Consider the following 27,773-nt stretch of genomic DNA (forward strand, 5'->3'; position numbering starts at 1 on the left):
TAACCATCTGAGTCAAATCATCTTTAGTTCAGCAATTCTGTATTTACACAATTCCCATAAACAACTTCAATGTTCTTGCAAAAATACAAGTAATTTGATCAACAATTTCCTTTTTCAAGACGCATGTAAAAATCTGTACAGTCCCCCTCCCCCCAGAGTACAGGCAAAATAGTGTAAGCTGGTCTGTCCATGCATGGGTAGAAAACACCCGAGACCATCCATTGGTTCCATGACTTCAGAGTTTGCTGGAAGTAACTGCCAAAAAGATGTATTACAAGTCGGCTGTAGACTCGGAGAATTAAAACACATGGGGGGTTTCATCTGAGAGTTTGATGTCTGTGAGAGATGGCAGGTATCCTAGCCAGAGAGATAGTGACACAAGAGACAGAGCAGAAATGATATATCAGCATTAGCACACTAGCATATCTATTTTAGCATGCAAGCATATCCATCTTCGATACCAACAAATCTTGCTTGACAATGGAAAGGAGTATATCAACCACTAGAGCCCTACAGAGTCGCTTATCGCAGCACTGCTACATTATTCAGGACACTAATTTATTCATAAACACAAAAATAACTGCTGTACACAATTCAATTTAATGAGGTGTATTGGCATGGTAAGGCCGTCTTAACTTAAATGATGAACGTAAAGACATTTTCATTTCAATTAATTGATTTGATCTACCTGTGAACTTATATTTTTTTTAATCAGCCAAGCATTAAAAGAATAGTGCAACATGTTAGCATGAATGTCAGATGAACTCATGGATACCATTGCTATGTCTGTGCGTGCAGTTTGAAAGAAGTTGCAGGTAGTTTCTGGTATTATGTTAGCTGTAAGCAATGGCTCCAGAAACTACCTTCAACTGACTTCAAACTCTAAGCAGAGATATAACAATGGAATCTATGAGTTCAGCTGACTCTGTGTAAGTAGAAAAAAGGGCTTGATTGCCAAAATGTCGCACTATTCCTTTAATAGATCAGTACACCACTATAGAAAAGGTCAAATATGTGAATTTATAGCAATATCTCATCAATAAGGCATGAGTTATTCTTGATTACTTATCAGTAATTGCCCTTTTATGAAGGATACCTTACCTATGCCACGTGCATCTGGCCCTGTGTCCAAGTGCTCCAAAGAGGTCACCATGTCTCCCTCAGGATTTGGGACAGCTATGGACGCCACCGTAGGGATCACTTCCTGTTGTTTCTCTGACCTCTCCTCTGTGTATATGTTGATGCCAGGGATCTTCCTATAGGAAATATACATTGTACAAAAGAGTTAAGAGGAACAGCAAAGGAATAGTAAATACATTGTTTTCTGCTTATTCCCTTCTGTAATATATCTCTTAAAATATACTGTATTTACCACCAATGAGGGAAAATGGAGTAACACTCCCTGTTTAATTTTCCTGTTTAATTTTCTAATAATTCTGGGTTTCATGAGGCAGTTACAGTACCTTTTCATTGTGGTGATAAATGTTAAACTATGAACTACCCTCATTATGTCTTGAAAAGTGACAGATTCACACACTTAACACTTTGAGTAGTAATCATTTTAAAGCTGCAATATTGAACTTTTTGGGCTACCTGACCAAATTCACATAGTTACATAATGAGTTATAGATCTGTCATTGTCAATGAAAGCAAGTCTAAGAAGCTGGAGATCTGTTCTATGTGCGCTATTTCTATGCCTACCGTTCTTAAGTTTTGTTTTTGCGTCTTTTACTTTTGGTTTAGCACATCAGCTTCAAACAGCTGAAAATACTATATTTTTGTTATGGAAAATATATTTCACAGCGGTTTAGATGGCACAATGACTTCTTGTTTTGTCACATAAACTGAAATTAGGCAAGCTAATTCGAATTTTAGGAAATGGCAGTGCGATTTCTGCATAATGCACCTTTAACTTGTGGGAGAGTGTGGTCTTTTGCAATGTAATGGAAGCAGAGGATACTATCCATTTCATATGTCATTGCATGTTGTCTCAGGTCTTAACTTTTCAACCATTGCTGCCATTCTGTTGAATGCCTCACTGGCTCTATTTAGCATTTCAGAAAGGTCAACTTTCACATTGTCAGAAAGATTAATATTGATAAACTGCAGAATACTGACACCCATTCAGAACTTAGAGAATTGATTAAACTGTAATTCCCAGGAATATTCAAGAGGATAGGAAAGAGAAGAGTGGCTTCAAAGAAGTTCAATTGTTAGGATTACCCTAAAGATAGTTCATTATATTTTGGCTCATTTTAGCTATTGGATTTGAGTAGTAAGATGTACAGATGAATTTTCTGAATGATTGGTGTGTGAGAATGGCCTGAAATAACAATATCACTCTCATTTGAATCAGCTTCATTAAAATGAAGTCCGGGATACCTTACCTTTTGAACTTGAAGATAACGAAAACTGCCAAAACCACAAATACTACAGACACGAGCATAATGACTGCAGCACCATTGTGCCCGCTCTCACTGGTGTCCACGAGAGGAGCTTGGAAAAGAATAAAGGAGAAAAAAGGATATAGACATCAGACAAAGAGAGACATACATCTTTTAGTCTTTTACTTCTGGCATCAAACTCCCAGGTGCTGTGAGGCTTTTTACCAGGAGTGATATCTGGTCCAAGTTTTTGACATTTTCACCACCACAGTGGAACTGAATTTGACCTTAATGATCAAAATAACATGAGTTATGTCTTTCTTATATCGTTCTCATGAAGATGTTGTGGCACTAGACTTCTCTGGGATGCTGGTTCAAACCCCAGGTGCAATATCCTGCTGTTTTGGCCTTAAAGATGCAAGCGCTTAAAGATGCAGGATGTTAAGTTCTCATGATTTCGTAACATCTCGTACGAATTAGAATTCGTAACATATCATATGAATTAGAATTCGTAACATATCTTACAAATTGCGAAAAATAAATAAATGTAATTTTTTTGTGTGAAAATTTGTAACATATCATATCATTCAGGGACCCATTTTGGCTCGTGAGCACTATCAAAACTACTGGCTGAAATTATAAAAAACCTTTGGAGCATCACATGAAAGGGATACTTCAGGATTTTGGCAATGAGGTCTTTTATCTACTTCCCCAGAGTCAGATAAACTCTTGGATGCCATTTGTATATCTACTAGCATGCTATCACAGAGAGTTCAATTGACTCTGGTGAAGTAGATAATGGGCCTCATTGCCAAAATCCTGAAGTAACCCTTTAACTTAAAGATTTGCTCAGGTGTATTGCTCTTTGGCTGACCCTGTGCTAACAACCTCTCAAGTATGAGTGTGTGTGCGTGTGTTGTCTTGGGGGTGTTGAGACTGTTTCAACAAATATGAATACCTGCTGAATATTCTACTATTTTATTCTACTACATTCTACTACATAGCGTCATTCCAAAATGGCCAACATCCATAACTCTTAATTCTAATTACATAGTAGTACTGTAGGTAGGACCTTATATCTGTAACTGTCCTATAACCAGACATCAGACTATACTGTGGACACAGCAGCAGACTGGCTGACCTGGAGACAGTCGTGTGGGATAAACGTTAACCTGAACCCCGGGCCGCAGAGTAAACTGGATGAGGTCTTGGTTCAGGGCACTTAGCAGGACCTGAGAAAGCTGTGGAGGAATAAAACACAGCTCTGGTTACCAGCACCATTTCACACTCATCAATATTTAAACTTCAGTCATGAATAGTAAATACTGCTTTGTTTTAAAGAAGGGCACGTGCTGATATGACATGGAAAGGCCTACTGTAATTCAATTCCTGTCGAAAGGCTGACCAACCAATAATAGCAATAGAAATCTTATCAGGACAAATTACCTTATGAGGCAAGAGTGAGTGACATTTGAAAAGTGTATACTGTACATTATGTCGCTTTTCCAATACTTTTTTTTGTTTTGGATGTTTTTTCTGATGAATAATATGGTAGGCCACTATAAAATAAGTAACCTTCTCCTCCTTTTCTTTCCAATACTCTAAGATTTCCCCTGCTTTTCACACCTAGATGAAGCAGTCATTTCACAAGAGACCAGAAAGCCTTCCCAAAGCCCATTTGAGTCCTTAGCCATGGCTCACTTATTCCATCTCGTTCTTTCTAAACTCTTCCCATTGGTTAAAATTAGACTGCTCTACTCTGTATGAATAATTACTTTTTATTCTAGTGGCATATCAGGGTCAGTAAATCTATTACACATTTTAATAAGCTGCACCAGACATTCCACAAGCACTCATGCACACACGCATGGGCACACAAACATGCGCACACACCCCATGCCACTCACACGACACAAGAAGACGTGCAACAGTGAACTAAGATGTATTACCCCATTGTCTGTAAGGTCTTGCCAGGTAATCAGACAGTCTGTAGATAAATACATCCCCCCCCCTAATTCCCACCTCAGGGTGCCCAACCACTAGTATCCTCTCTACATGTGTCCTACCTACTACATGATGCATTATTGTTAAATACCTATTAACTCAGTTCAAGGCTAACTGATCCACTGGAATTGTGTTTACTTGTTGCAACATATGCAAATATGTCCTATGCAAATACGTGCAGCTGGGATTGTAACAGATGATGCAGACTAAAAGTGTCTGATGACGAACTGAAATGGATATCTATTTTACTATAAGCTTGAGCTGCTGAAATGCGGATGAAAACATGGTGTGTTTTATCAGTTCTATAGAATGCCAAGGATTATAGAGCTGTTAAACAATTAGAGCGCAGTGCCAACATCTTAGTCATTCTATTCAATGTGGTTCTTTTCGAAACAAACCCTTCGATATTGGAGTGAATGGTGAAGTATAGTATGTATTAGAACTATCCACTTCTCATGGTTAGAATTGAGTTATGTGAAATAAATTGTGATGCAGATTACAATGCTGTATTGAGATGAATGCAGGTTTTCAAGGCTGAGGTTCTACTATTTTGATGTGAAGACATTGCCCTCTAGTGGTGGGAATGTGTTCTGACATGTCATTTTGTTGCGCTTATATTTCAAATAAAATAACAGTAGGCTCCACATGCACGTGTGATTAAAGCAGCAAAGAGAGAAAAACTCATTATGAGCAAATCATGAAGCCACCATGATATGAATAATATAATCAAGAGGAAATGTGTTTCTACATAGTGCTGCTAGTGATGCGGTTATTATTTGCTTGTATTGAATGTTGAGGTTGGCCTAACTTTGGCATGATTCAAGTAATGGGACTATGTAAATGAGAATAACAATAATAATCAAAAATAACTCATTCAAAAAATGTGGATGTATTTGACAATGAAGCCTGGTGACACATTACCTGCTCTAAATGTGTCCCTTTTCTATTCATCGTCCCCTCTGTTGGCCTTTTCTCTGGGATGATAAACAACTCTGCTGCCGTTGGCAACCCTGGAAGCACTGACACCAGAAGCTGCTCTCCATTGATCCCTGTGACCTATAATTAAAAGTAAGGAAAAATAAATACAATTCTGGGGTCTCAGTTTCTTCTTTATTTACATAAGGTTGTGTTCTACTGTATAGCATTGCACTGTAATTAAGCATGGACAAGGCTAAATCCACCCAGTTTTCTGCTTTAGATCTCATTTGACTAAGTACCAGTCACTGTCAAGATATAATGCACAAATCAGCCCAAACATGCAAGTTCCATTTGACAGTCTTTGGTAAAGGGCAGGTCTTTTAAGTGCATTTGCGCTGTAACCAGAGGTCCCTGTCACTTTCCTGGTATAAAACGTGGTAATATCTGACAAGACAGAAGGTCAAAGTGAATGTTTCCCACTGTGAGGGGTATATATAGCTCAGTGTCCGTTATGTAACCCAATGCGCGTCTTGACATCCTGAGAGAGACGAAGGGGACTGACTGGAAGCACTTTTCCTTATATGGTGTACTCTACCTGTTATTTACAATAGGCCAAATGGTTCTACATGGAACCCAATAGGTTCTACCTGGAAGCAAAAGTGTTCTACCTGCAACCAAAAAGGGTTCTTCAAAGGGTTCTCCTATGGGGACAGCCAAAAAACCCTTTAAGGTTCTAGATTTTTCAAAGAGTGTACCATTTGCTACCAAATTGTTCGCAATGCTGTTAAAATTACTTGTGAATGAATCATCAGAGATCAATTAGTCACTGTAATCCCAGTAATTCACTGGTAAAAAAGTGCAGTAGTAGCACTGTAGAATATTAAAAGAAGGACTCACTTGGACCATGGAGTCCTTGACCACTCTACTGATGTCCTGTCTCCATTCAGCCACAGCAGGATTGAAGGCATCCAGATTAGAGGAGAATGCTAAAACGTGTGACCGGAAATATTCTACAGGAAAATACAAGACATGTTAATTGCTAATGGATACCAGATAATAAGAAAGAAACTGTTAATAGATCATAAGAGATATAAATGATTATAAACTGGGTGGTTTGAGCTCTGAATGCTGATTGGCTGACAGCTGTGGTATATCAGACCGTATACCAAGGGTAAGACAAAACATACATTTTTACTGCTCTAATTACATTGGTAACCAGTTTATAATAGCAATAAGGCACCTCAGGGGTTTGTGGTATATGGCCAATATATCACGGCTTAGCTCTGTATCCAGGCACTCTGCGTTGTTTAAGAACAGCCCTTAACTCTCTCGTGCCTTATTGCTTAATTAAACATTAAACATCTAAATGATTATAATGATCAAGTGGATGAACATCGCAATCAATATTTTATATCACAGATCATTTACCACCTGGTTGTTAGAAACCTAGCTATAACACCTCAGTAATACAGAGATGAGTCATTTCAAAGACCTCACCATAGACTGCAACAGTTATTTTGTCTTGAAGGACAGTGTTGCCTGCTGACACTTGCACGGTGACAGTATGAGTTCCCTCCTTGTAGAAGGTGAAGGACATTCCTCCCACTAAAGTCACGACAGGCTTACAGACATAGAAAATGAATGCATACATTTTTAATACATTTCCATTTTAGTCATTCAGTAGACGTGTTTATCCGGAGCGACTTAGAATTAGTGCTTTCATCTTAAGCTAGCTAGGTGAGACAACCACATATAACAATGGTAGCAAGTACATTTTCCCTCAATAAAGTAGTTATCAGCAAAGTCAGTGGTAGGAGGAAAAGACAAGCACATTTTATTTGTGTCATTTTTGGAGGGGGGCGGGATATAGTCTTTATATGTGTATAGATGATATTATCAATGATGCCTGTAGCATGTTTGACTATGTTAATTTTTTTGTATCGAAACTCAATCTTGTGTCACTATAGGTAGGTTTGTCCATACAACACACAATATTACAATTCATACTATAAATGAGGCGAGTAAGGTTCCGTAAATCTAAACAGTTTGAAGATATAGTGGAAATCTTGATTGACTAACCTCAGTGTGGTTGTTGAACCACCAGTAGTAGGTGACTGTTCCAACATAACTTGGCTTCAGGACTGTTGATAGATCCACTGCTTTATTCCTAACAACCACAGAGGGAGCTGAAAGCTGCACTTGCTCAAGTGTACCTGCAACACCAAACAACAACAACAAAAATGTGTTTTCTTTCATGGAATTGTAGTCTTTTCCTACTGCAGACGCATCATTTACAGAAAGATATTTTCAGGTAGAAATGCTGCAAAGAGCACCTGTACTGTAACTCTACAGCAAGGTAATTCTATCCGTCTTTCATTTTTAGTTTCACTTACAAGTAACATGTAGGTATAGTGAGACTCTCTCAGAGCCCAGGCTGTTAAGTGCCATGGCAGCCACTTGGTAAATGCCGACTTTACTGTAGGTATGTTTGACCCCATCCTCTATGGAGCTGATGTTAGCGTAGGATATGGCCGTCCCGTCTCCAAAGTCCACTGTTATACTTGTTGTGGAGCCATCACCCTACCAATGGAAATGCATGTTTATGGCTAGATACAGTGTGCATGTTTAACATAACAATTGAAATGCACTATTTACAGTATATTGATTTCTATACCCTACACATATTCTGCCTGTAGCGATACATTGTTATACAGACGTAGGATCTTAATTTCAGTCAGTTTGCTACAGCAGGAAAATAGTCATGCAGCAACAGGAAATGTGAATTATTAGGTGGATCATCATCATCATGGACATTTTTGGGAAAATTTAGTTTGAAATTTCAAGGTGGAAATTACAATCTTCAGAATCCTTTTTAAACCTCAAATACATTACAACTTTAAATGTCCTGCATTGCAGGAAGTTATCCTGCAACAGGCAGATCATATTAAGATCCTACATCTGTACAGTATGTAATAACTGTATGACAATGGCTACAAGTGTTACACAACAAACATCAAGGCTCTTAGATAAGGTCTATGAACCAACAAAATGTACAACATGATATAGTGCTGCTCATTTCATTCCATTGGTAGACAAATGAGTGTAGATCAATGTGTACGTAAATGTATTTTGTGCAAATGCAAATTTGTTTACAACCCTGTTCGTGAGCATTTGTCCTTTACCAAGATAATCCATCCACCTGACAGGTATGGCATATCAATAAGCTGATTAAACAGCATGATCATTACACAGGTGCACCTTGTGCTGGGAACATTAAAAGGCCACTCTAAAATGTGCAGTTTTGTCACACAACACAATGACACAGATGTTTCAAGTTTTGAGGGAGCGTGCAATTGGCATGCTGACAGCAGGAATGTCCACCAGAGCTGTTGCCAGAGAATTTAATGTACATTGCACTACCATAAGCCGCCTCCAACGTCGTTGTAGAGAATTTGGCAGTACGTTCCACCGGCCTCACTACCGCAGACCATGTGTATGGTGTCATGTGGGCGTGCAGTTTGCTGTTGTCAAAGTTGTGAACACAGTGCCCCATGGTGGATGTGGGGTTATGGTACGGGCAGGCATAAACTACAGACAACGAACACAATCACATTTCATCGATGGCAATTTGAATGCACAGAGATACCGTCACAAGATCCTGAGGCCCGTTGTCGTGCCATTCATCCGACGCCATCACCTCATGTTTCAGCATGATAATGCACAGCCCCATGTCGCAAGCATCTGTACACAATTCCTGGAAGCAGAAAATGTCCAGGTTCTTCCGTGGCCTGCATACTCGTCAGACATGTCACCCATTGAGCATGTTTGGGATGCTCTGGATCGACATGTACGACAGTGTTTACAGTTCCCGCCGATATCCAGCAACCTCGCACAGCCATTGAAGAGGAGTGGGACAACATTCAACAGGCCACAAACAACAACCTGATCAACTCTATGCGAAGGAGACGTTTTTCGCGCTGCATGAAGCAAATGGTGGTCACACCAGTCACTGACTGTTTTTCTGCTCCACACCCCTACCTTTTTTTGTTACGGTATCTGTGACCAACAGATGCATATCTATATTCCCAGTCATGTGATATCCATAGATTAGGCCTAATTTATTTATTTCAATTGACTGACTACCATACAGTGGGGCAAAAAAAGTATTTAGTCAGCCACCAATTGTGCAAGTTCTCCCACTTAAAAATATGAGAGAGGCCTGTAATTTTCATCATTGGTACACTTCAACTATGACAGACAAAATGAGAAATATATATACTTATTTTCCACCATAATTTGCAAATAAATTCATAAAAAATCCTACAATGTGATTTTCTGGATTTTTTTTCTCATTTTGTCTGTCATAGTTGAAGTGTACCAATGATGAAAATTACAGGCCTCTCTCATCTTTTTAAGTACTTTTTTTTACTTTTTTGCCCCACTGTATATGAACTCTAACTCAGTAACATTTTTGACATTGTTACATGTTTCGTTTATATTTTTGTTCAGAATAGAACCTAAAAGGGTTCTTCGGCTGTCCCCATAGGAGAACCTTTGAAGAACCATTTTTGGTTCCAGGTAGAAACCTTTTGAGTTCCATGTAAAAACCTGTTCTACATGGAAACCAAAAGGGTTCTACCTGGAACCAAAAATGGTTCTCCTATGGGGAGAGCTGAAGAATCCTCTTGGAACCTTTCTTCTATGAGTGTAGCTTTTAATAGTTTGATAAGATCTCTAAGAAATATGCCAGACCATTACCTCCTCCAGAAACACCAGGAGGGTCACGTTGTCCCCCAGGGTGGCTGTGAGTGTTCCCTCACTGGTGACCAGCTGCAGACCTCTGGGGGCCTGGTGGGGACACCTCTGCCTCCTAAGGCGGTACTTCCCAAGGGTTCCCGCAGTGCAGTTATTGGACAGAGCCTTACGGTATCTACAACATACACACATACAGACATAAATAACTAGACAACCTGTACTCCCCCTTAAATACATACGAAGAAATAAAACAAGGAAATACTCTGTCTACTTCACTGAATTATATTAAATGGAGAAGGATTTACCATACCCTGTAGTGTTTAGGAAGCTGTCTCCGGTGGTGCAGTCTCTGGACACGGAGGATGGAACAAACCAGAAGGAAGCAGTGCATCCTCCATTACTCTGCCTCTCAAAGCCAAAATCACTGTTTGGGGTGGGTGAGAAAAATCAATAAGCTACAGGTCGTGGTCAGTAATATGGATGAAGTATAGAAAGTGGATGTCTGTTTTCAAAGTTCTTTTGTTTTATTTCCTTGATTTTTAACACCAATCATTACTTAGCTTGATATACTATTCTGTTTGACATGTTCGACATTAATATCACCATAAGAAATTAAAATGTCTATATACACTACATGAAAAAGTATGTGGACACCTGCTCGTCAAAAGTCTCATTGCAAAACCATGGGCATTAACATGGAGGTCCCTCCTTTGGTGCTATAACAGCCTCCACTCGTCTGGGAAGACTCTCCACTATATGTTGGAATGTTGCCGCGGGGATATGCTTCAATTCAGCCACAAGAGCATTAGTGAGGTCGTGCACTGATGTTGGACGATTAGGTCTGGCTCGCAGTCGGCGTTCCAATTAATCCCAAGTGTGTTTGATGGGGTTGATGTCAGGGCTCTGTGCAGACCAGTCAAATTCTTCCACACTGATCTTGACAAAAAATTTCTGTATGGACCTCGCTTTGTGCACGGGGGAATTGTAGTGTTCTATTGGCAACTCCAAACCCAGATTCATCTGTCGGAGTGCCAGATGGTGAAGCGTGACTCATCACTCCAGAGAACGCGTTTCCACTGGTCCAGAGTCCAATGGCGGCGAGCTTTACACCACTCCAGCCGACGCTTGGCATTGTGCATGATGAACTTAGGCTTGTGTGTGGCTGCTCTGCCAAGGAAGCCCATTTCATGAAGCTCCCGATGAACACTTGTTGCGCTGACTTTGCTTCCAGAGGCAGTTTGGAAGTCGGTAGTGAGTGTTACAACTGAAGACAGATGATTTTTACACGCTACAGCACTCGGCGGTCCCATTCTGTGAGCTTGTGTGGCCTACAACTTCGTGGCTGAGTCTTGTTGCTCCTAGACATTTCCAATTCACAATAACAGCACTTACAGTTGTCAGGTCTAGCAGGGCAGTACTTGATGAATTGGCCTGTTGGAATGGTGGCATCCTATGACAGTGCACAAGTTGAAAGTCACTGAGTCACAGTAAGGCCATTCCACTGCCAATGTTTGTCTATGGAGATTGCATGGCTGTGTGCTCGATTTTATACACCTGTCAGCAACAGGGGTGACTGAAATAGCCGAATCCACCAACTTTTGTAGATAGTATATACAGTATATATAGTGTATGTTTACTGGCTTTGGAACACTGTTAGAAAATGTTACATAAACAAATATCGTATAAACTTGATTGATGGGCAGATGTCAGATGTCAGTGAACCTTTCAAAGTATGTTAGCTGGAATTAAAAGGTTTGCTCCAGTAAACAAATGACAGCATAATGATGAGTGGAGTGCAGACCCTTCATCAAGACACACAAACACACACACACACACACACACACAAAACACACGCACATGCACCACTTCAAATACTGACATTCAAGCACACTCAACATCCTGAGACCTTTCTACATGCATAAGCCTCCCCTATTTTGTGGGTGGAATGGATTGTACTTTACTGAGTATGAGCTCACTGAGACCATCATCAGGCAATGACACAGGAGGTGCATTGTTTGTATCTGAAAACCTGTTTATACCTGGAGCTAAATGCGTCCTTCGTCCTGATCTTGTCCTTATCTTATCTCTGTCCTGTGTGGCTCAGTCGGTAGAGCATGGCGCTTGCAACGCCAAGCGTCATGGGTTCAATTCCCACTGGGGCCACCCATATGTAAAAGTAGTGGCCCCAGCCGACTTGTAAGTCGCTTTGGACAAAAGCGTCTGCTAAATGGGATATATTATCTTGTCTGTTTACACTTACACTGAGTGAAAAAAACATTAAGAACACCTGCTCTTTCCATGACAGACTGACCAGGTGAAATTGCAATTTTTTTGTTTGTTGAAATAATGGAAATATTGCATTTCCGTATTAATTTACATAAGTATTCAGACCCTTTACTCAGTACTTTGTTGAAGCACCTTTGGCGGCAATTACAGCATCGATTCTTCTTAGGTATGACACTACAAGTGTCAGGATTTGGCCAGGGTTGTTCCGGTTTTTGGTCACTAGATGCCCCCATTGTGCTTTTTGACCTTATGTTTTTCCCTTGATCCCCATTATTATTTGCACCTGTGCCTCGTTTCCCCTCATTGTATTTAAACCCTTAGTTTCCCTCAGTTCTGTGCTCTGTGTTTGTATGTTAGCACCCAGCCCTAGTGTTCTGTGTATTCTTGTCGATTCCGGTGGATGCTCTTGTGGAATTCCGTTTTTGTTTTTGAGTATCTCTTGAGGCTTTTTTTTGTGCTATTCCTACCACCTTTTGGATTTACCATTTTTGTATTGAAGGACTTCTCCTTTTTACTTTATTAAATACACCGTCTTAAGTACTGCTGTGTCTGCCTCATCTTCTGGGTTCTGCTGACTATTCGTGGCTCAGTTGGTTAAGTGACTGTTTCTCACTCCGGAGACCCAGGTTCGTAACCGGGTCCTGACAGAAACACAGAGCCAAAAATGAACCCAGAGGCAGCCAGTTCCCAGGACCTTTTTACCATGCTGTCCCACCACCAGGAGACTGTCCAACGCCACGAAGCCGCCCTGGTTCAGCAAGAGGCCTTAATGGCTAGACATTCTCATCTTCTGTCGGAGATGCTGACTTCCATTAAGCAAATATCTGATTGTCTTACCCCGGCAACAGTTCCCGTCCCAGTACCTCAGATTCACGTACCCATGGCAGTTAACCCCCTGGCTGAACCTCGTCTTCCACCTCCCCAACGGTTCTCAGGTGATCCAAGTGCTTGTAAAGGGTTTCTCACCCAATGTTCTCTCTCCTTTGAGCTACAACCCTCGTCGTTTCCCACCGACCGGTCTAAGATCGCTTATATCATCACCCTGCTGTCGGAAAAAGCCCTGGCCTGGGCTACTGCTGTGTGGGATGCCCATAGTTCCTGCTGTGCCAGCTACTCTGCCTTTGCTGAGGAATTCAAACGAGTGTTTCAAGGCCCAAGCAGTGGTTCTGACTCAGCCAAACAGCTCCTGACTCTCCACCAAGGTTGGCGCAGCGTGACGGACTATGCCATCCAGTTCCTCACGGTGGCAGCCGCAAGTGGCTGGAACAACGAGGCGCTCACGGTGTGCTTTCTGAAAGGCCTTTCCGACACTATCCAAGATGAACTGGCCACTCGGGAACCACCGGACAATCTCGAGTCCCTGATCAAGTTGGCCTCACGCATTGACCAGCGTCTGAGAGAGAGAGAACTCAACCGTAGACCTCTAGCCCCTATCAGTCCCAGCTCAGAGTCCCCACCTTTATCCTCGCTGGCTCCATCGGAACCCATGCAGATTGGACGCATCTCCCAGGCTGAGAGAGACCGCCGGATGAGGGAGCGACGCTGTCTATATTGCGGCAAACCGGGCCATTTCCGTTCCACGTGTCCCGGGCTCCAGGGAAACGCTCTGTCCCGTACAGACCGGGGGGAACTGTAACGGGAAACATAACCTCCTCCCATCCGTCCAACTCCCGTCTGCTCATTCCAGTCACCCTCTCCTGGGACAACCACAAGCTTCACCTTCAAGCCTTGGTAGACTCTGGAGCCGCAGGTAACTTCATGGATGGTGTCTGGGCGAAGGAGAATGGCGTTCCCTCTGAACCTCTAAGTGAACCCATGAGGGTCACTACATTGGATGGAAGCCCTTTGGGATCTGGACTTGTCACTCATGTCACTACCTCCTTGCGACTTTCAGTTTCACAACACCAGGAATTGATGAACTTTCATTTGATCTCCTGTTCCAAGTTCCCTCTCGTCCTTGGATACCCCTGGCTTCACAGCCATAACCCTCACATCGACTGGTCTATGGGCACTATCAAGCAGTGGGGTCCTACGTGCCAAGCTACTTGTATTTTCCAGAATTCCCGAGTTCTACTCCCGAGTCTTTAGAATCCATCGACCTGACCCGAGTTCCCGAGTGTTACCATGACCTCAAACTGGTGTTTAGCAAACAGAGGGCCACCATGCTACCACCCCATAGACCTTACGATTGCCCCATCGACCTGTTTCCGGGCACTTGCCCCCCAGGGGTCGGATCTTTTCCCTATCTCCACCCGAACGAGCTGCTATGGATACCTACATCAAGGACGCTCTGGAAGCAGGCCTCATGCGTCCATCCACCTCCCCGGCGGGAGCAGGGTTTTTCTTTGTGGCCAAGAAAGACGGTGGATTACGTCCTTGCATCGACTACCGGGGACTCAATGCCATAACCGTCCGTAACCGTTACCCGCTACCCCTTATGGCCACAGCCTTCGAGCTGCTCCAGGAAGCAGTTGTTTTCACTAAGCTTGACCTGCGGAACGCATACCATCTTGTGCGGATCAGACCTGGTGACGAGTGGAAGACCGCTTTCAACACGCCTACTGGTCACTATGAATACTTGGTGATGCCCTTCGGCCTGACCAACGCCCCAGCGGTGTTCCAAGCGCTCATAAACGATGTGCTTAGGGATATGCTTAACATATTTGTGTTCGTTTACTTGGATGACATCCTCATCTTTTCGAGCTCCCTTCAAGAACACACTAAGCATGTCAGACAAGTACTCAAACGCCTCCTAGACAGCCATCTGTACGTTAAGCCGGAAAAATGTGAATTCCATTCATCCCGAGTACAATTCCTGGGATTTGTAGTGGAACCCGGTCGAGTCCAAATGGACCCCAGGAAGGTAGGGGCGGTAGCAGATTGGCCCACCCCAAATCCGTTAAGGAAGTTCAGCGTTTCCTGGGCTTCACAAACTTTTACCGCAAGTTCATCAAGAACTTCAGCTTGGTGGCAGCCCCTCTCTCAGCTTTAACCAAGGGTGGCAATGCAAGGTTTTTGTGGGGAAGAGAAGCTGAGACGGCCTTCCAAGGACTCAAGCAGCGCGTTCTCTCTGCTCCCATCCTGATACTACCGACTACGGATGAACCATTTGTGGTGGAGGTAGACGCATCAGAGGTTGGTGTTGGAGCTGTCCTGTCTCAGAGGGGTGAAGACAAGAAGCTTCATCCGTGCGCTTTCTTCTCACACCGGCTTACCCCGACTGAGAGGAACTACGATGTGGGGGATCGTGAAGTCCTAGCGGTTAAGATGGCATTGAAGGAATGGAGACACTGGCTCGAGGGGGCTTCTCACCCGTTTCAAGTGCTTACGGACCACAAAAATCTGGAGTATATCCAGCAGGTGAAGCGGTTGAACTCTAGACAAGCTAGATGGTCTCTTTTCTTCAATCGATTCCAGTTTATCCTCACCTATCGGCCCGGGTCGAAGAATCTCAAACCGGATGCCCTGTCCCGAGTCTACGCTCCTGCCATTCGAGATTACACGGACATGCCTGTCCTTCCTGCTGCTAAGATTGTGGCTCCGATCTCGTGGCAAGTTGAGGATACCGTGAGACGTGCTCAAGCTAGCGAACCGGACCCGAAAGGAGGTCCTGCCAATCGGTTGTTTGTCCCCAAGGCAGTGAGGACTCAGGTCCTTCTGTGGGGGCACTCCTCTCGCCTCACCTGTCATCCGGGCGTAGGTCGCACCTTGGAGTTCATCCAGCGTAAGTTCTGGTGGCCTACCATAAGAGAAGACGTTGCCACTTTCGTCAATTCCTGTCCCGTGTGCTGCCAGGGCAAATCTTCTCACCTCCGCCCTCAAGGACTCCTTCACCCTTTACCTGTTCCCCACAGACCCTGGTCCCATATCTCATTGGACTTTATTACTGGACTTCCTCCATCCCATGGCAATACTACTATCCTAGTCATAATCGACAGGTTTTCAAAGGCGGCCAGGTTCGTCCCTCTGACTAAGTTACCTTCTGCCAAGGAAACGGCTGAGTTGGTAATTAATCATGTGTTCCGAGTCTTCGGCATTCCTCAAGATATGGTTTCTGACAGAGGTCCCCAGTTCGCCTCAAGGTTTTGGAAGGCCTTCTGCCAACTCATGGGGGCTTCTGCCAGTCTATCTTCAGGGTACCATCCGGAGTCCAACGGCCAAACAGAGAGGATGAATCAAGAGCTGGAAACCACCCTCCGATGTATGACTCGTGACAACCCGTCCACATGGTCATCCTTTATTGTTTGGGCCGAATACGCGCACAACACCTTGCGCTCCTCCTCCACTGGTATGTCCCCGCACGAGTGTCAGTTTGGCTATGCTCCTCCATTGTTCCCGGACCAGGAGGCAGAAGTCAGAGTGCCTTCAGCCTTGAAGTTCGTCAGACGCTGTCGGCTTATGTGGAGGAAGACCCGTCTTAATCTTATGCGTTCCTCACAGAGGTACCAACAACAAGCCAACAGACGTCGCCGTCCCGGGCCTACCCTGCGCCCGGCCAGAGAGTCTGGCTCTCCACAAGAGACTTACCTCTACGGGTGGAGTCTCGCAAGCTGTCCCAAAAATACATCGGTCCCTTCAAGGTTGCCAGGAGAGTTAACCCAGTTTCTTATCGCCTACACTTACCCAGATCCCTTAAGATTAATCCCACATTTCACATTTCATTGTTAAAACCTGTTGTTTTTTCTCCCCTTGTCCCGGCAGACAGACCTCCCCCTCCGCCTCGTGTCATTGGAGGCCAGCCGGCTTATACCGTCCATCGGATACTGGATTCCCGCCGGGTGCAGCGGTCCTGGCAGTATCTGGTGGACTGGGAAGGCTACGGTCCCGAGGAGCGCTCCTGGGTTCCTGCCAAAGACATACTGGACCCTGACCTCATTCGTCAGTTCAGGGCCCTCCACCCTGAGAGAGCTGGTAGGAACGTCAGGAGCCGTTCCTAGGCGGGGGATTCTGTCAGGATTTGGCCAGGGTTGTTCCGGTTTTTGGTCACTAGATGCCCCCATTGTGCTTTTTGACCTTATGTTTTTCCCTTGATCCCCATTATTATTTGCACCTGTGCCTCGTTTCCCCTCATTGTATTTAAACCCTTAGTTTCCCTCAGTTCTGTGCTCTGTGTTTGTATGTTAGCACCCAGCCCTAGTGTTCTGTGTATTCTTGTCGATTCCGGTGGATGCTCTTGTGGAATTCTGTTTTTGTTTTTGAGTATCTCTTGAGGCTTTTTTTGTGCTATTCCTACCACCTTTTGGATTTGCCATTTTTGTATTGAAGGACTTCTCCTTTTTACTTTATTAAATACACCGTCTTAAGTACTGCTGTGTCTGCCTCATCTTCTGGGTTCTGCTGACTATTCGTGGCTCAGTTGGTAAAGTGACTGTTTCTCACTCCGGAGACCCAGGTTCGTAACCGGGTCCTGACAACAAGCTTGGCACACCTGTATTTGGGGTGTTTGTCCCATTATTCTCAGCAGATCTTCTCAAGCTCTGTCAGGTTTGATGGGGAGCATTGCAGCACAGATCATTTCAGGTCTCTCCAGAGATGTTCGATCGGGTTCAAAACTTTTGAGTTCCGTGAGAATGACTATCAGGTTCTTGGTAAACTCCCTGACCAAGGCCCTTCTCACCCGGGCTCTGACTGGGTCACTCAAAGACATTAAGAGACTTGTGACGAAGCCACTCCTGCGTTGTCTTGGCTGTGTGCTTAGGGTCGTTGTCCTGTTGGAAGGTAAACCTTCACCCCAGTCTGAGGACCTGAGCGCTCTGGAGCAGGTTTTCATCAAGGATCTCTCTGTACTTTGCTCTGTTCATCTTTCCCTCGATCCTGACTAGTCTCCCAGTCCCAGCCACTGAAAAACATCCCCACAGCATGATGCTCCCATCAACATGCTTCACCTTAGGGATGGTACCAGGTTTTCTCCAGATGTGACACTTGGCATTCAGGCCAGGCCAAAGAGTTCAATCTTGGTTTCATCAGACCAGAGAATCATGTTTCCTATGGTCTGAGAGTCCTTTAGGTGTCTTTTGGCAAACTCCAAGCGTGCTGTCATGTGACTTTTACTGAGGAGTGGCTTCCGTCTGGCCACTCTACCATATAGGCCTGATTGGTGGAGTGCTGCAGAGATGGTTGTATTTCTGGAAGTTTCTCCCATCTCCACGGACAAACTTTAGAGTTCTGTGAGCATGACCATCAGGTTCTTGGTAAACTCCCTGACCAAGGCCCTTCTCCCCCGATTGCTCAGTTTGCCCAGGAGGCCAGCTCTAGGAAGAGTCTTGGTGGTTCCAAACTTCTCCAATTTAAGAATGATGGAGGCCACTACGTTCTTGGGGACCTTCAATGCTGCTGAAATGTTTTGGTACCCTGCCCCAGATCTGTGCCTCGACACAATGCTGTCTCGGAACTCTACAGACAATTCCTACAACCTCATGGCTTGGTTTTTGCTCTGACATTCACTGTCAACTGTGGGACCTTACACAGATAGGTGTGTGCCTTTCCAAATCATGTCCAATTGAAGAAACATCTCAAGGATGATCAATGGAAACAGGATGAACCTGAGCTCAATTTTGAATCTCATAGCAAAGGGTCTGAATACTTATGTAAATAAGGTATTTATGTTTTTTATGTTTAATACATTTGCTAACATTTCTAAAAACCTGTCTTTGTCATTATGGGGTATTTTGTGTAGATTGCTGAGGATTTTTTTAATTTAATCTATTTACATTTACATTTAAGTCATTTAGCAGACGCTCTTATCCAGAGCGACTTACAAATTGGATCTATTTTAGAATAAGGCTATAACTTAACAAAATGTGGAAAAAGTCAAGGGGTCTGAATACTTTCCGAAGGCGCTGTAATGAAGGAAGTCACAAACTTCCAGTGTTTACTGTTCAGCTTGAGACCTGTTGCTGTGGACAGAAATCTGTCTCTGGTGAGTACAGCATTTGTTCCTTATTAAAGATTACTGATGAAGTTGTTATTCATTTGGTCCGTTTTTCGTCATTATACAGCATTTATGCAGCTCATTTTTATGCCATCTCTGTTACTACTGCTAGATTTTACTGTCATTATTAGCTGATTAGTGTCAGTGGCGTTATTTCGGCTAATTTACTGCATATCTACACATTTAAAAAACCTAAAATGCTATTTGGAGAACAGCGAAAACAAAACTGACCCCAGCCATTACTTATATCATGGCAATATTAGGTTTAAAGGTCTGTGGAATGGCATATACAATGTCAACCACAGCTCAACCTCATCATAAATTCACACATTTACTTGTGGAAAGCTGCATACAGCGCAACATGAAACAGATGCATAATACACGCTATCAAGTCACAACAAGGCTGACTTCAGATGCTGACATCCATAGGCGGCAAGTGAGTTTCAAGTTTGGGGAAGCTATTTTGACACCATAAAACTGCACCTTTATAATAAAGGATTACATGCATCTATCATCGCATTTGCAGACTAATGTAAGGTAGGCTACTATTCCTAATGTGATGAGTAGATTGCTTAGTCAGAATTTAGGCTAATAATGTGACTCAATCACTGTTAGCAAAACAGACCGTTTTGAACAACGAATGTGTTAGCGCATAGTGACAGAGTAGGTCTAATCAGGGTTTATATCACAGGGTTTCCCAACCCTCTCCTCGTCCCCCCCCTCAACTGACCATCAAACCTTTGACGAAATGTAATCAGATGTGCCAGTTTAGGGTTAAAACAAAAATGTGAAATGTCTGGGAGGCCCCCGAGGAGAGGGTTTTAGGCTGGGTTTCTGTACAGCACTTTGAGATATCAGCTGATGTACGAAGGGCTATATAAATAAATTTGATTTGATTTGATTTGGTTGTGAAACCCTGCTTAATATGACTGGAGACACAAGCAACATCTCTTTTAATACAACACAAATTAGTAGGCTACTCTGGTGACACTGACAAACAGTAAAAACAACACTTTCTTGAATACAACCTTCGAAACTAGGCCTAAGAAAAGGGGAGACACAAATTGTACAATATGACATCCATCTAGCCCGGAGGAGGAAATTATTGTCCCCAAAAAAACTTCCCAGTGACCAGTTGTACTGATCCAATGATAAAGACAGTGAATATGCCAGCACTCACCGGGGATATGGCCGATGCTCTCTACTGTTCGCTCAATTGGGTGTTGAGAATTCTAGAGACAAATTAGTCTTCTTTTTTTAGCAATAGCCATTTACTTTCTAAACAAATGTTTTCCTACGATTGTAGTTGGAAATATTGCGATAGGCTAATTTAACTACTTTTAACTGACAGCTGCTACTCATAAGGGTAGCCTAGTGGTTAGAGCGTTGGACTAGTAACCGGAAGTTCAAACCCCCGAGCTGACAAGGTACAAATCTGTCATTCTGCCCCTGAACAGGCAGTTAACCCGCTGTTCCCAGGCCGTCATTGAAAATAAGAATTTGTTCTTAACTGACTTGCCTGGTTAAATAAAGGTAAAATAAAAATAAGATATTTTAATAGGCTATTTGCCGCACGTTCTGCCCAAATTTCTAATGATCCTCTGGAGCCAAATCATGCTCTTTGGTGTAGTATTTTAAATTATTTAATTTATTTGTGTATATGCATGAGTAACGTAAACTAACCCCATTCCGTAGAAATGTGCGCAACTGCAACATTCAAACGAGGCTACAAAGAAAACTAATGGGACTGTAGCGACTGTGTTGACTTCAAAATCGGGGGTGTGAACTAGGTTTCTATTCAAGCATTGATCGACATGGTAATGGCTCTATAGTATTGGAGAAAAGTTGAATAAACGGACCTTCCGTTACATCGTGGCTTGTCATGTCGTAACGTACAGCACGCATAAAGCTACTATTATCTGTCTTACAATCTCTCTCCACCAGGTGTAGCACTTCTCTCATCCTTTAAAAACAAGAAATGGACAGTGACGGAGGTAAAGGGGGGATACCTAGTCATTTTTTGCATCATCGTTGCATGCGATCATCATTCTCAAAGCCGCTGTTTACTTCGATGATCACTTTAGCACCACCCTAAAAACCCGATTCAAATTCGACACAAACCTTCAAATAGGTATGTAATGACACATTAAATAAACTCTTTATAGTGTTTTATTTACATGTTGGACAGATCGAGTGAAAAAAAGCTATTTTCCCACACGACATCTCTCCTTCTCACTATCACATATTAGTTTCACTTCCCCACCCGCCATTTTTAAAAAGACCCGACGGGGCTCATTGCCTGCTTGAATCATGCAGAAACGGGCAGCGTTTAGGTCATGTAATTTATTCTGTTGGAAAGGGGAGAAATTGTGCTTTACAATGGTATTGACATTACAGTTGATCTGGAAGTATTATGTTTTTGGGGCGCTAAAATAAGGGTAATTGTACAGACCAAGGCGATGTACAAGTATACGTGAGTTTACGTTAATTATATAACCATTTTTGTCAAATATAATTAAATTTACTTTACGGGAAGCTTATCTTCCGCTAGCCTATTGGACACGCTGCCTATGTTGACATCGATGTGAAAATAACTAGTGTTTAAAACAGCTGGCTATGAAGCTTAAAGGAAAAATCCACTGATTTGATTGATGTGCCTCACAGAGGGGAGTCTGACATTCACAATGGCAGATATACTTTTAAGGAGATGGGAAACGCTGTCCATGCTATGTCAATGGATCGTGCGGTTCATTCTGGGTGATTCTGGGACAAGGAGTGCACTCCTTCAAATAGTGAATACAAGTCTATTGTGCACTAGCTCAAAAACCCAACATTAGCAAGAATTTCGTCAATAAGAATTACAACATTACAAGTCTTTTCTGAGATGTGAGATAACTTGCTATCTGTAATATCGTATAGCTTTGGGAATTGTGACATTACGTACTTTTGCGGAATATAGGCACGTTTCTCGATATGTACACGGACTTTGAGAAGGGATTGCGTGATGATTAGCTTAGCAACCGCATGACAACATGAACGTGATTGGTCGACAGTCTGCTGAGTGGGGCGTTATACGTTCCTAAATTCATTGGATTCCTATCTCCTTTCTATAATATCTCAGGCAATGGCACCGTGCAATGCACCCTAGACTAAAAAGGCAGACAAATAGGAAAAATGTGCTATACCCTCTGTTAAATTGCACTATTCTCAAGGTAGGAATATAACAAAAATATGATCAATGGCTCATTCGAGAGAAGACAACCTCCCGGGTTATGACATCGGCCAGTATTGAAATCTGACATGTATGATAGAAGTTTTCATGACCTAAAAGTCGTTTTCCTATTAACCGCCAGTGTAGTGAGAGCGACTTTATCACAGTTCTACGTCATACCGGACAGATTTTTGCCTGCTTGAACGCCAATAACTCAGATACACATGAAAACATGAAATGACCCAGGGAATCAATAGAACATCACTCAGAGATGCACAAAAACAATAAAACATTCAAAATGGATGAACCTTTCCTTTAAGGCCGAGATCAAATGTCAACATCAAAATCAAAACAATTAGCGCACTGCCTAAACGGCTGATCGGCAAAGCAAACTGTTTCCACTGTCTCTGCTCTCTGCTTTCTTAAAGTAATAGAAAGGCACAGGCTGGCAGCTTCTCTCTGAGCGATGCTCCACATGCTAGCTAAACAATACATTGAATTGTGATCGGGATTGGAACAAATTTAAACTGCTTTTTTTACGCCTCCTTTTACATTTTTGGTCTTGAGTCGACTGCCATACCCTGCCATACTCAACTGATGCCCCTGTTTAGCTTCATCTTGCTAGCTACAGTGGGGGGGGGGGAGTATTTAGTCAGCCACCAATTGTGCAAGTTCTCCCACTTAAAAAGATGAGAGAGGACTGTAATTTTCATCATAGGTACACTTCAACTATGACAGACAAAATGAGAAAAAAATCCAGAAAAACACATTGTAGGATTTTAATGAATTTATTTGCAAATTATGGTGGAAAATAAGTATTTGGTCACCTACAAACAAGCAAGATTTCTGGTTCTCACAGACCTGTAACTTCTTCTTTAAGAGGCTCCTCTGTCCTCCACTCGTTACCTGTATTAATGGCACCTGTTTGAACTTGTTATCAGTATAAAAGACACCTGTCCACAACCTCAAACAGTCACACTCCAAACTCCACTATGGCCAAGACCAAAGAAGTGTCAAAGGACACCAGAAACAAAATTGTAGACCTGCATCAGGCTGGGAAGACTGAATCTGCAATAGGTAAGCAGCTTGGTTTGAAGAAATCAACTGTGGGAGCAATTATTAGGAAATGGAAGACATACAAGACCACTGATAATCTCCCTCGATCTGGGGCTCCACGCAAGATCTCACCCCGTGGGGTCAAAATGATCACAAGAACGGTGAGCAAAAATCCCAGAACAACACGGGGGGACCTAGTGAATGACCTGCAGAGAGCTGGGACCAAAGTAACAAAGCCTACCATCAGTAACACACTACGCCGCCAGGGACTCAAATCCTGCAGTGCCAGACGTGTCCCCCTGCTTAAACCAGTACATGTCCAGGCCCATCTGAAGTTTGCTAGAGAGCATTTGGATGATCCTGAAGAAGATTGGGAGAATGTCATATGGTCAGATGAAACCAAAATATAACTTTTTGGTAAAAACTCAACTCGTCGTGTTTGGAGGACAAAGAATGCTGAGTTGTATCCAAAGAACACCATACCTACTGTGAAGCATGGGGGTGGAATCATCATGCTTTGGGGCTGTTTTTCTGCAAAGGGACTAGGACGACTGATCCGTGTAAAGGAAAGAATGAATGGGGCCATGTATCGTGAGATTTTGAGTGAAAACCTCCTTCCATCAGCAAGGGCATTGAAGATGAAACGTGGCTGGGTCTTTCAGCATGACAATGATCCCAAACACACCACCCGGGCAACGAAGGAGTGGCTTCGTAAGAAGCAATTCAAGGTCCTGGAGTGGCCTAGCCAGTCTCCAGATCTCAACCCATAGAAAATCTTTGGAGGGAGTTGAAAGTCTGTGTTGCCCAGCAACAGCCCCAAAACATCACTGCTCTAGAGGAGATCTGCATGGAGCAATGGGCCAAAATACCAGCAACAGTGTGTGAAAACCTTGTGAAGACTTACAGAAAACATTTGACCTCTGTCATTGCCAACAAAGGGTATATAACAAAGTATTGAGATAAACTTTTGTTATTGACCAAATACTTATTTTCCACCATAATTTCATTAAAAAATCCTACAATGTGATTTTCTGTATTTTTTTTCTGTATGTATCTGTATCTCATTTGAGTCATTTGTACAATCTTGTATGTTATTACTAATTAGTGTCTTATTCTAACCTGTCATGTACTGATACCACTGATACCTGTCATGTACTGATACCTGTCATGTACTGATGTTTATTTTTTCCTGACATACAGTATGGATATGGAGCTTGTGTAGATAAAACACAGTTTAATTGGATAATCACGGCTGAATGATATGGCAAAGACGTCTGAACATTTACGTTAACCTGCAAGGTTATAGAGCTTTATTAACTGAGGACCTGCAAACGCTCTCCAACACAATCTACATATCTACAGATGTAGGATCTTAATTTGATGCAAACTTTTAGTGTATTTGATTTTTAAAAAGTCTTCTAAAGTTTGTAATTTTCACTTTGACATTTCAGATTTAGATTTACCCTAACAAAAAATGTATCAACCCCCACAAAACTGTTCATTAAGTATAACCCACATAATAATTCACATGTCCTGTTACAGCAGGATTATTTTCCTGCTGAATTAATATTTAAATCATTATTCTACATCTGTACACATAGTCACACCAGTCACGATTTCAAGAGGCACCATCCTCTACTTCATGCTCCTTTAGAGCTGGATTGAGTAATCACGCAAAGATATGGAAAGCAGCACGTATGGACACACCTGGTCCATCTGTGCGGCCCTGTATTCTGAGAGAGAGAAATTCCCCAGTACACCTGACTGACTACGCAGTTGAATACCTCGCTCACCAAGATCAATACCTAGCCTCAACACAGGCACTGCTCTGACAAGGACGATGGAGTAGTCGAACAGATATACTAACAATGAGCAGTGTGCCCAGCTTCAGATCTAGTGCCCACTCCGTGAGCCAATTCCCAGGCCTTTCTAACTTCCAAGCAGCTATGTTGGAGGAGAAAATAAAGCTTGTGGAGCGTCAGCTGGATGAAAATCACAGTGCCGACATGGATTGTGAAGGATTAGACTCCCAGGCCAGAAAAGCTCAGCAGTAAAGGGAACAAAATCTGTGGCTACAGGAGAAAGCATAAATAAAATAAAGAATGAACTGGAGCTATTCAAGCTCTCCAGATCTTTCCTTAACGATGAAGAGGAAGATAATGATACCTCCAGGAGCACCTCTCCAGCACTATCTGACGGGTCCCTCCACACACCTTGTGACAACTTTGTGCCTTTCCCACAGGCACCACAGGCAGCACAGGCACCTCAGGCAGAACAGGCACCACAGGCACCTCAGGCAGAACAGGCACCACAGGAACCTCAGGCAGAACAGGCACCACAGGAACCTCAGGCAGAACAGGCACCTCAGGAACCTCAGGCACCACAGGCACCTCAGGAACCTCAGGCACCACAGGCACCACAGGCACCTCAGGCAGAACAGGCACCACAGGCACCTCAGGAACCTCAGGCAGAACAGGCACCACAGGCACCTCAGGAACCTCAGGCAGAACAGGCACCACAGGCACCACAGGAACCTCAGGCAGAACAGGCACCACAGGCAGCACAGGAACCTCAGGCAGAACAGGCACCACAGGCAGCACAGGAACCTCAGGCAGAACAGGCACCACAGGCAGCACAGGAACCTCAGGCAGAACAGGCACCACAGGCAGCACAGGAACCTCAGGCAGAACAGGCACCACAGGCAGCACAGGAACCTCAGGCAGAACAGGCACCACAGGCAGCACAGGAACCTCAGGCAGAACAGGCACCACAGGCAGCACAGGAACCTCAGGCAGAACAGGCACCACAGGCAGCACAGGAACCTCAGGCAGAACAGGCACCACAGGCAGCACAGGAACCTCAGGCAGAACAGGCACCACAGGCAGCACAGGAACCTCAGGCAGAACAGGCACCACAGGCAGCACAGGAACCTCAGGCAGAACAGGCACCACAGGCAGCACAGGAACCTCAGGCAGAACAGGCACCACAGGCAGCACAGCGAGACACCAACCTTGAGGAAAGTTGAGCCTACGGTGACTCACCTCCACTTCTCCCTGCCTATCCATGGTACCCTGGACCAGCAACTGGTTACTCACCCCGCTCCAGCATGGTTCCACAACCTGCCTCACGACCTGGTATGAAACAGCTAATTGCCTCATTATACAGCATCTCAAAGTCATCGTTGCCCCATTTTGAGAACGGAAGAGAGAGTGACTCAGAACAGCTACGAGCTCAGATTTGTTTCCCATGTCAACCCGCTCTTGAGCAAGATGCCACAGGACTACAGAGATTCATTTGTGGAGTACAGTTTTGACCACGGTATCGGACAGGCCAAATGTACGCCTTACCTGACTTGACAGCCAGGATCCAGAAGAAGTCCAAGGCTAAGCATATATCAAGCAGAAATGTGGCCCTCTACCAATGTGACAGTTAAGAATGACCAACGTGCCTCCACTAGACCAAAGGAGAGAGCCGCTTCAATCATTAACATCAGTGAATATCCAAACTCCTAGGAGCCTGCTCAAGCCAAGACCCCTTCCAAACCCTAGCCATTCTCTCATCAATGTGACAACACATAACAAAATCTCATCTCATGTCCAGAGTCCAAGAAGTTGAACACAGGACAGATCGTTAAATGGATAAAGGATAAACAACGGTGCTGGAAATGTGGACAACCCCATAAACCTGATGCTTGTACCCTCGAACGACCCAGCCATGCAACTAGCAGCACCAAACGATCTTTCACGATTCCTTCCATCAAAACCATAAGAGCGTTCTTATGGGGAGTGTCCCTACTACAAATATGTACCTGGACAGACCCAACAGATCACAGAAATGTATGATGAACGTTGTGAAACTTCTCCTTCACAAGGGGGATAAATGGTTACAAACAGTCTGCAATTGTGTTATTGTGCTCCAATGGTGCCTTTTTTTGCAGCTAAAAGGATTAATAAAGACTGGAATTGAATTGAATGTTAAATAAGCGACAGTAGATCGCAGGCAGTAGGCTCCTCACCACTCAAAGTCAGCCTCAGTGCATGGACAGGAGTCTGACATCTGGGAGATGTACTGATCTTTGGTTTTGACACATCTGGCGTCGGGCTTCAGATTCTGGAAGATTCTCTTCACTCCCATGATGCAGACTTTACCCTGTGAGAAATAATGCATTATTTGAATAATTAACTATAACATTTCAGAATTGACTTCCTTTTTTATTTAACGGCTTCAA

The 27,773-nt window shown here is 43.4% G+C and overlaps 1 protein-coding gene across 1 annotated transcript in view; it reads right to left on the bottom strand.

Annotated features, from left to right (window-relative positions):
* LOC135510124 (VPS10 domain-containing receptor SorCS1-like) overlaps positions 1-27,773 on the bottom strand; it is a 57,187-nt gene continuing 29,414 nt past the window's right edge. The window contains exons 16-27 of the mRNA XM_064930907.1: positions 27,561-27,694; positions 10,372-10,485; positions 10,065-10,236; positions 7,700-7,886; positions 7,386-7,519; positions 6,804-6,927; positions 6,204-6,316; positions 5,310-5,444; positions 3,526-3,625; positions 2,388-2,496; positions 1,102-1,256; positions 1-357 (exon numbers count right to left, since the gene is read on the bottom strand). Of these exons, the coding sequence (XP_064786979.1) occupies positions 299-357; positions 1,102-1,256; positions 2,388-2,496; positions 3,526-3,625; positions 5,310-5,444; positions 6,204-6,316; positions 6,804-6,927; positions 7,386-7,519; positions 7,700-7,886; positions 10,065-10,236; positions 10,372-10,485; positions 27,561-27,694 (1,536 nt within the window). The 3' untranslated portion in view covers positions 1-298. The remainder of the gene's footprint in view (positions 358-1,101; positions 1,257-2,387; positions 2,497-3,525; positions 3,626-5,309; positions 5,445-6,203; positions 6,317-6,803; positions 6,928-7,385; positions 7,520-7,699; positions 7,887-10,064; positions 10,237-10,371; positions 10,486-27,560; positions 27,695-27,773) is intronic.

This window comes from Oncorhynchus masou, chromosome 23, assembly GCF_036934945.1.
Source record: "Oncorhynchus masou masou isolate Uvic2021 chromosome 23, UVic_Omas_1.1, whole genome shotgun sequence".
NCBI lineage: Eukaryota > Metazoa > Chordata > Actinopteri > Salmoniformes > Salmonidae > Oncorhynchus > Oncorhynchus masou.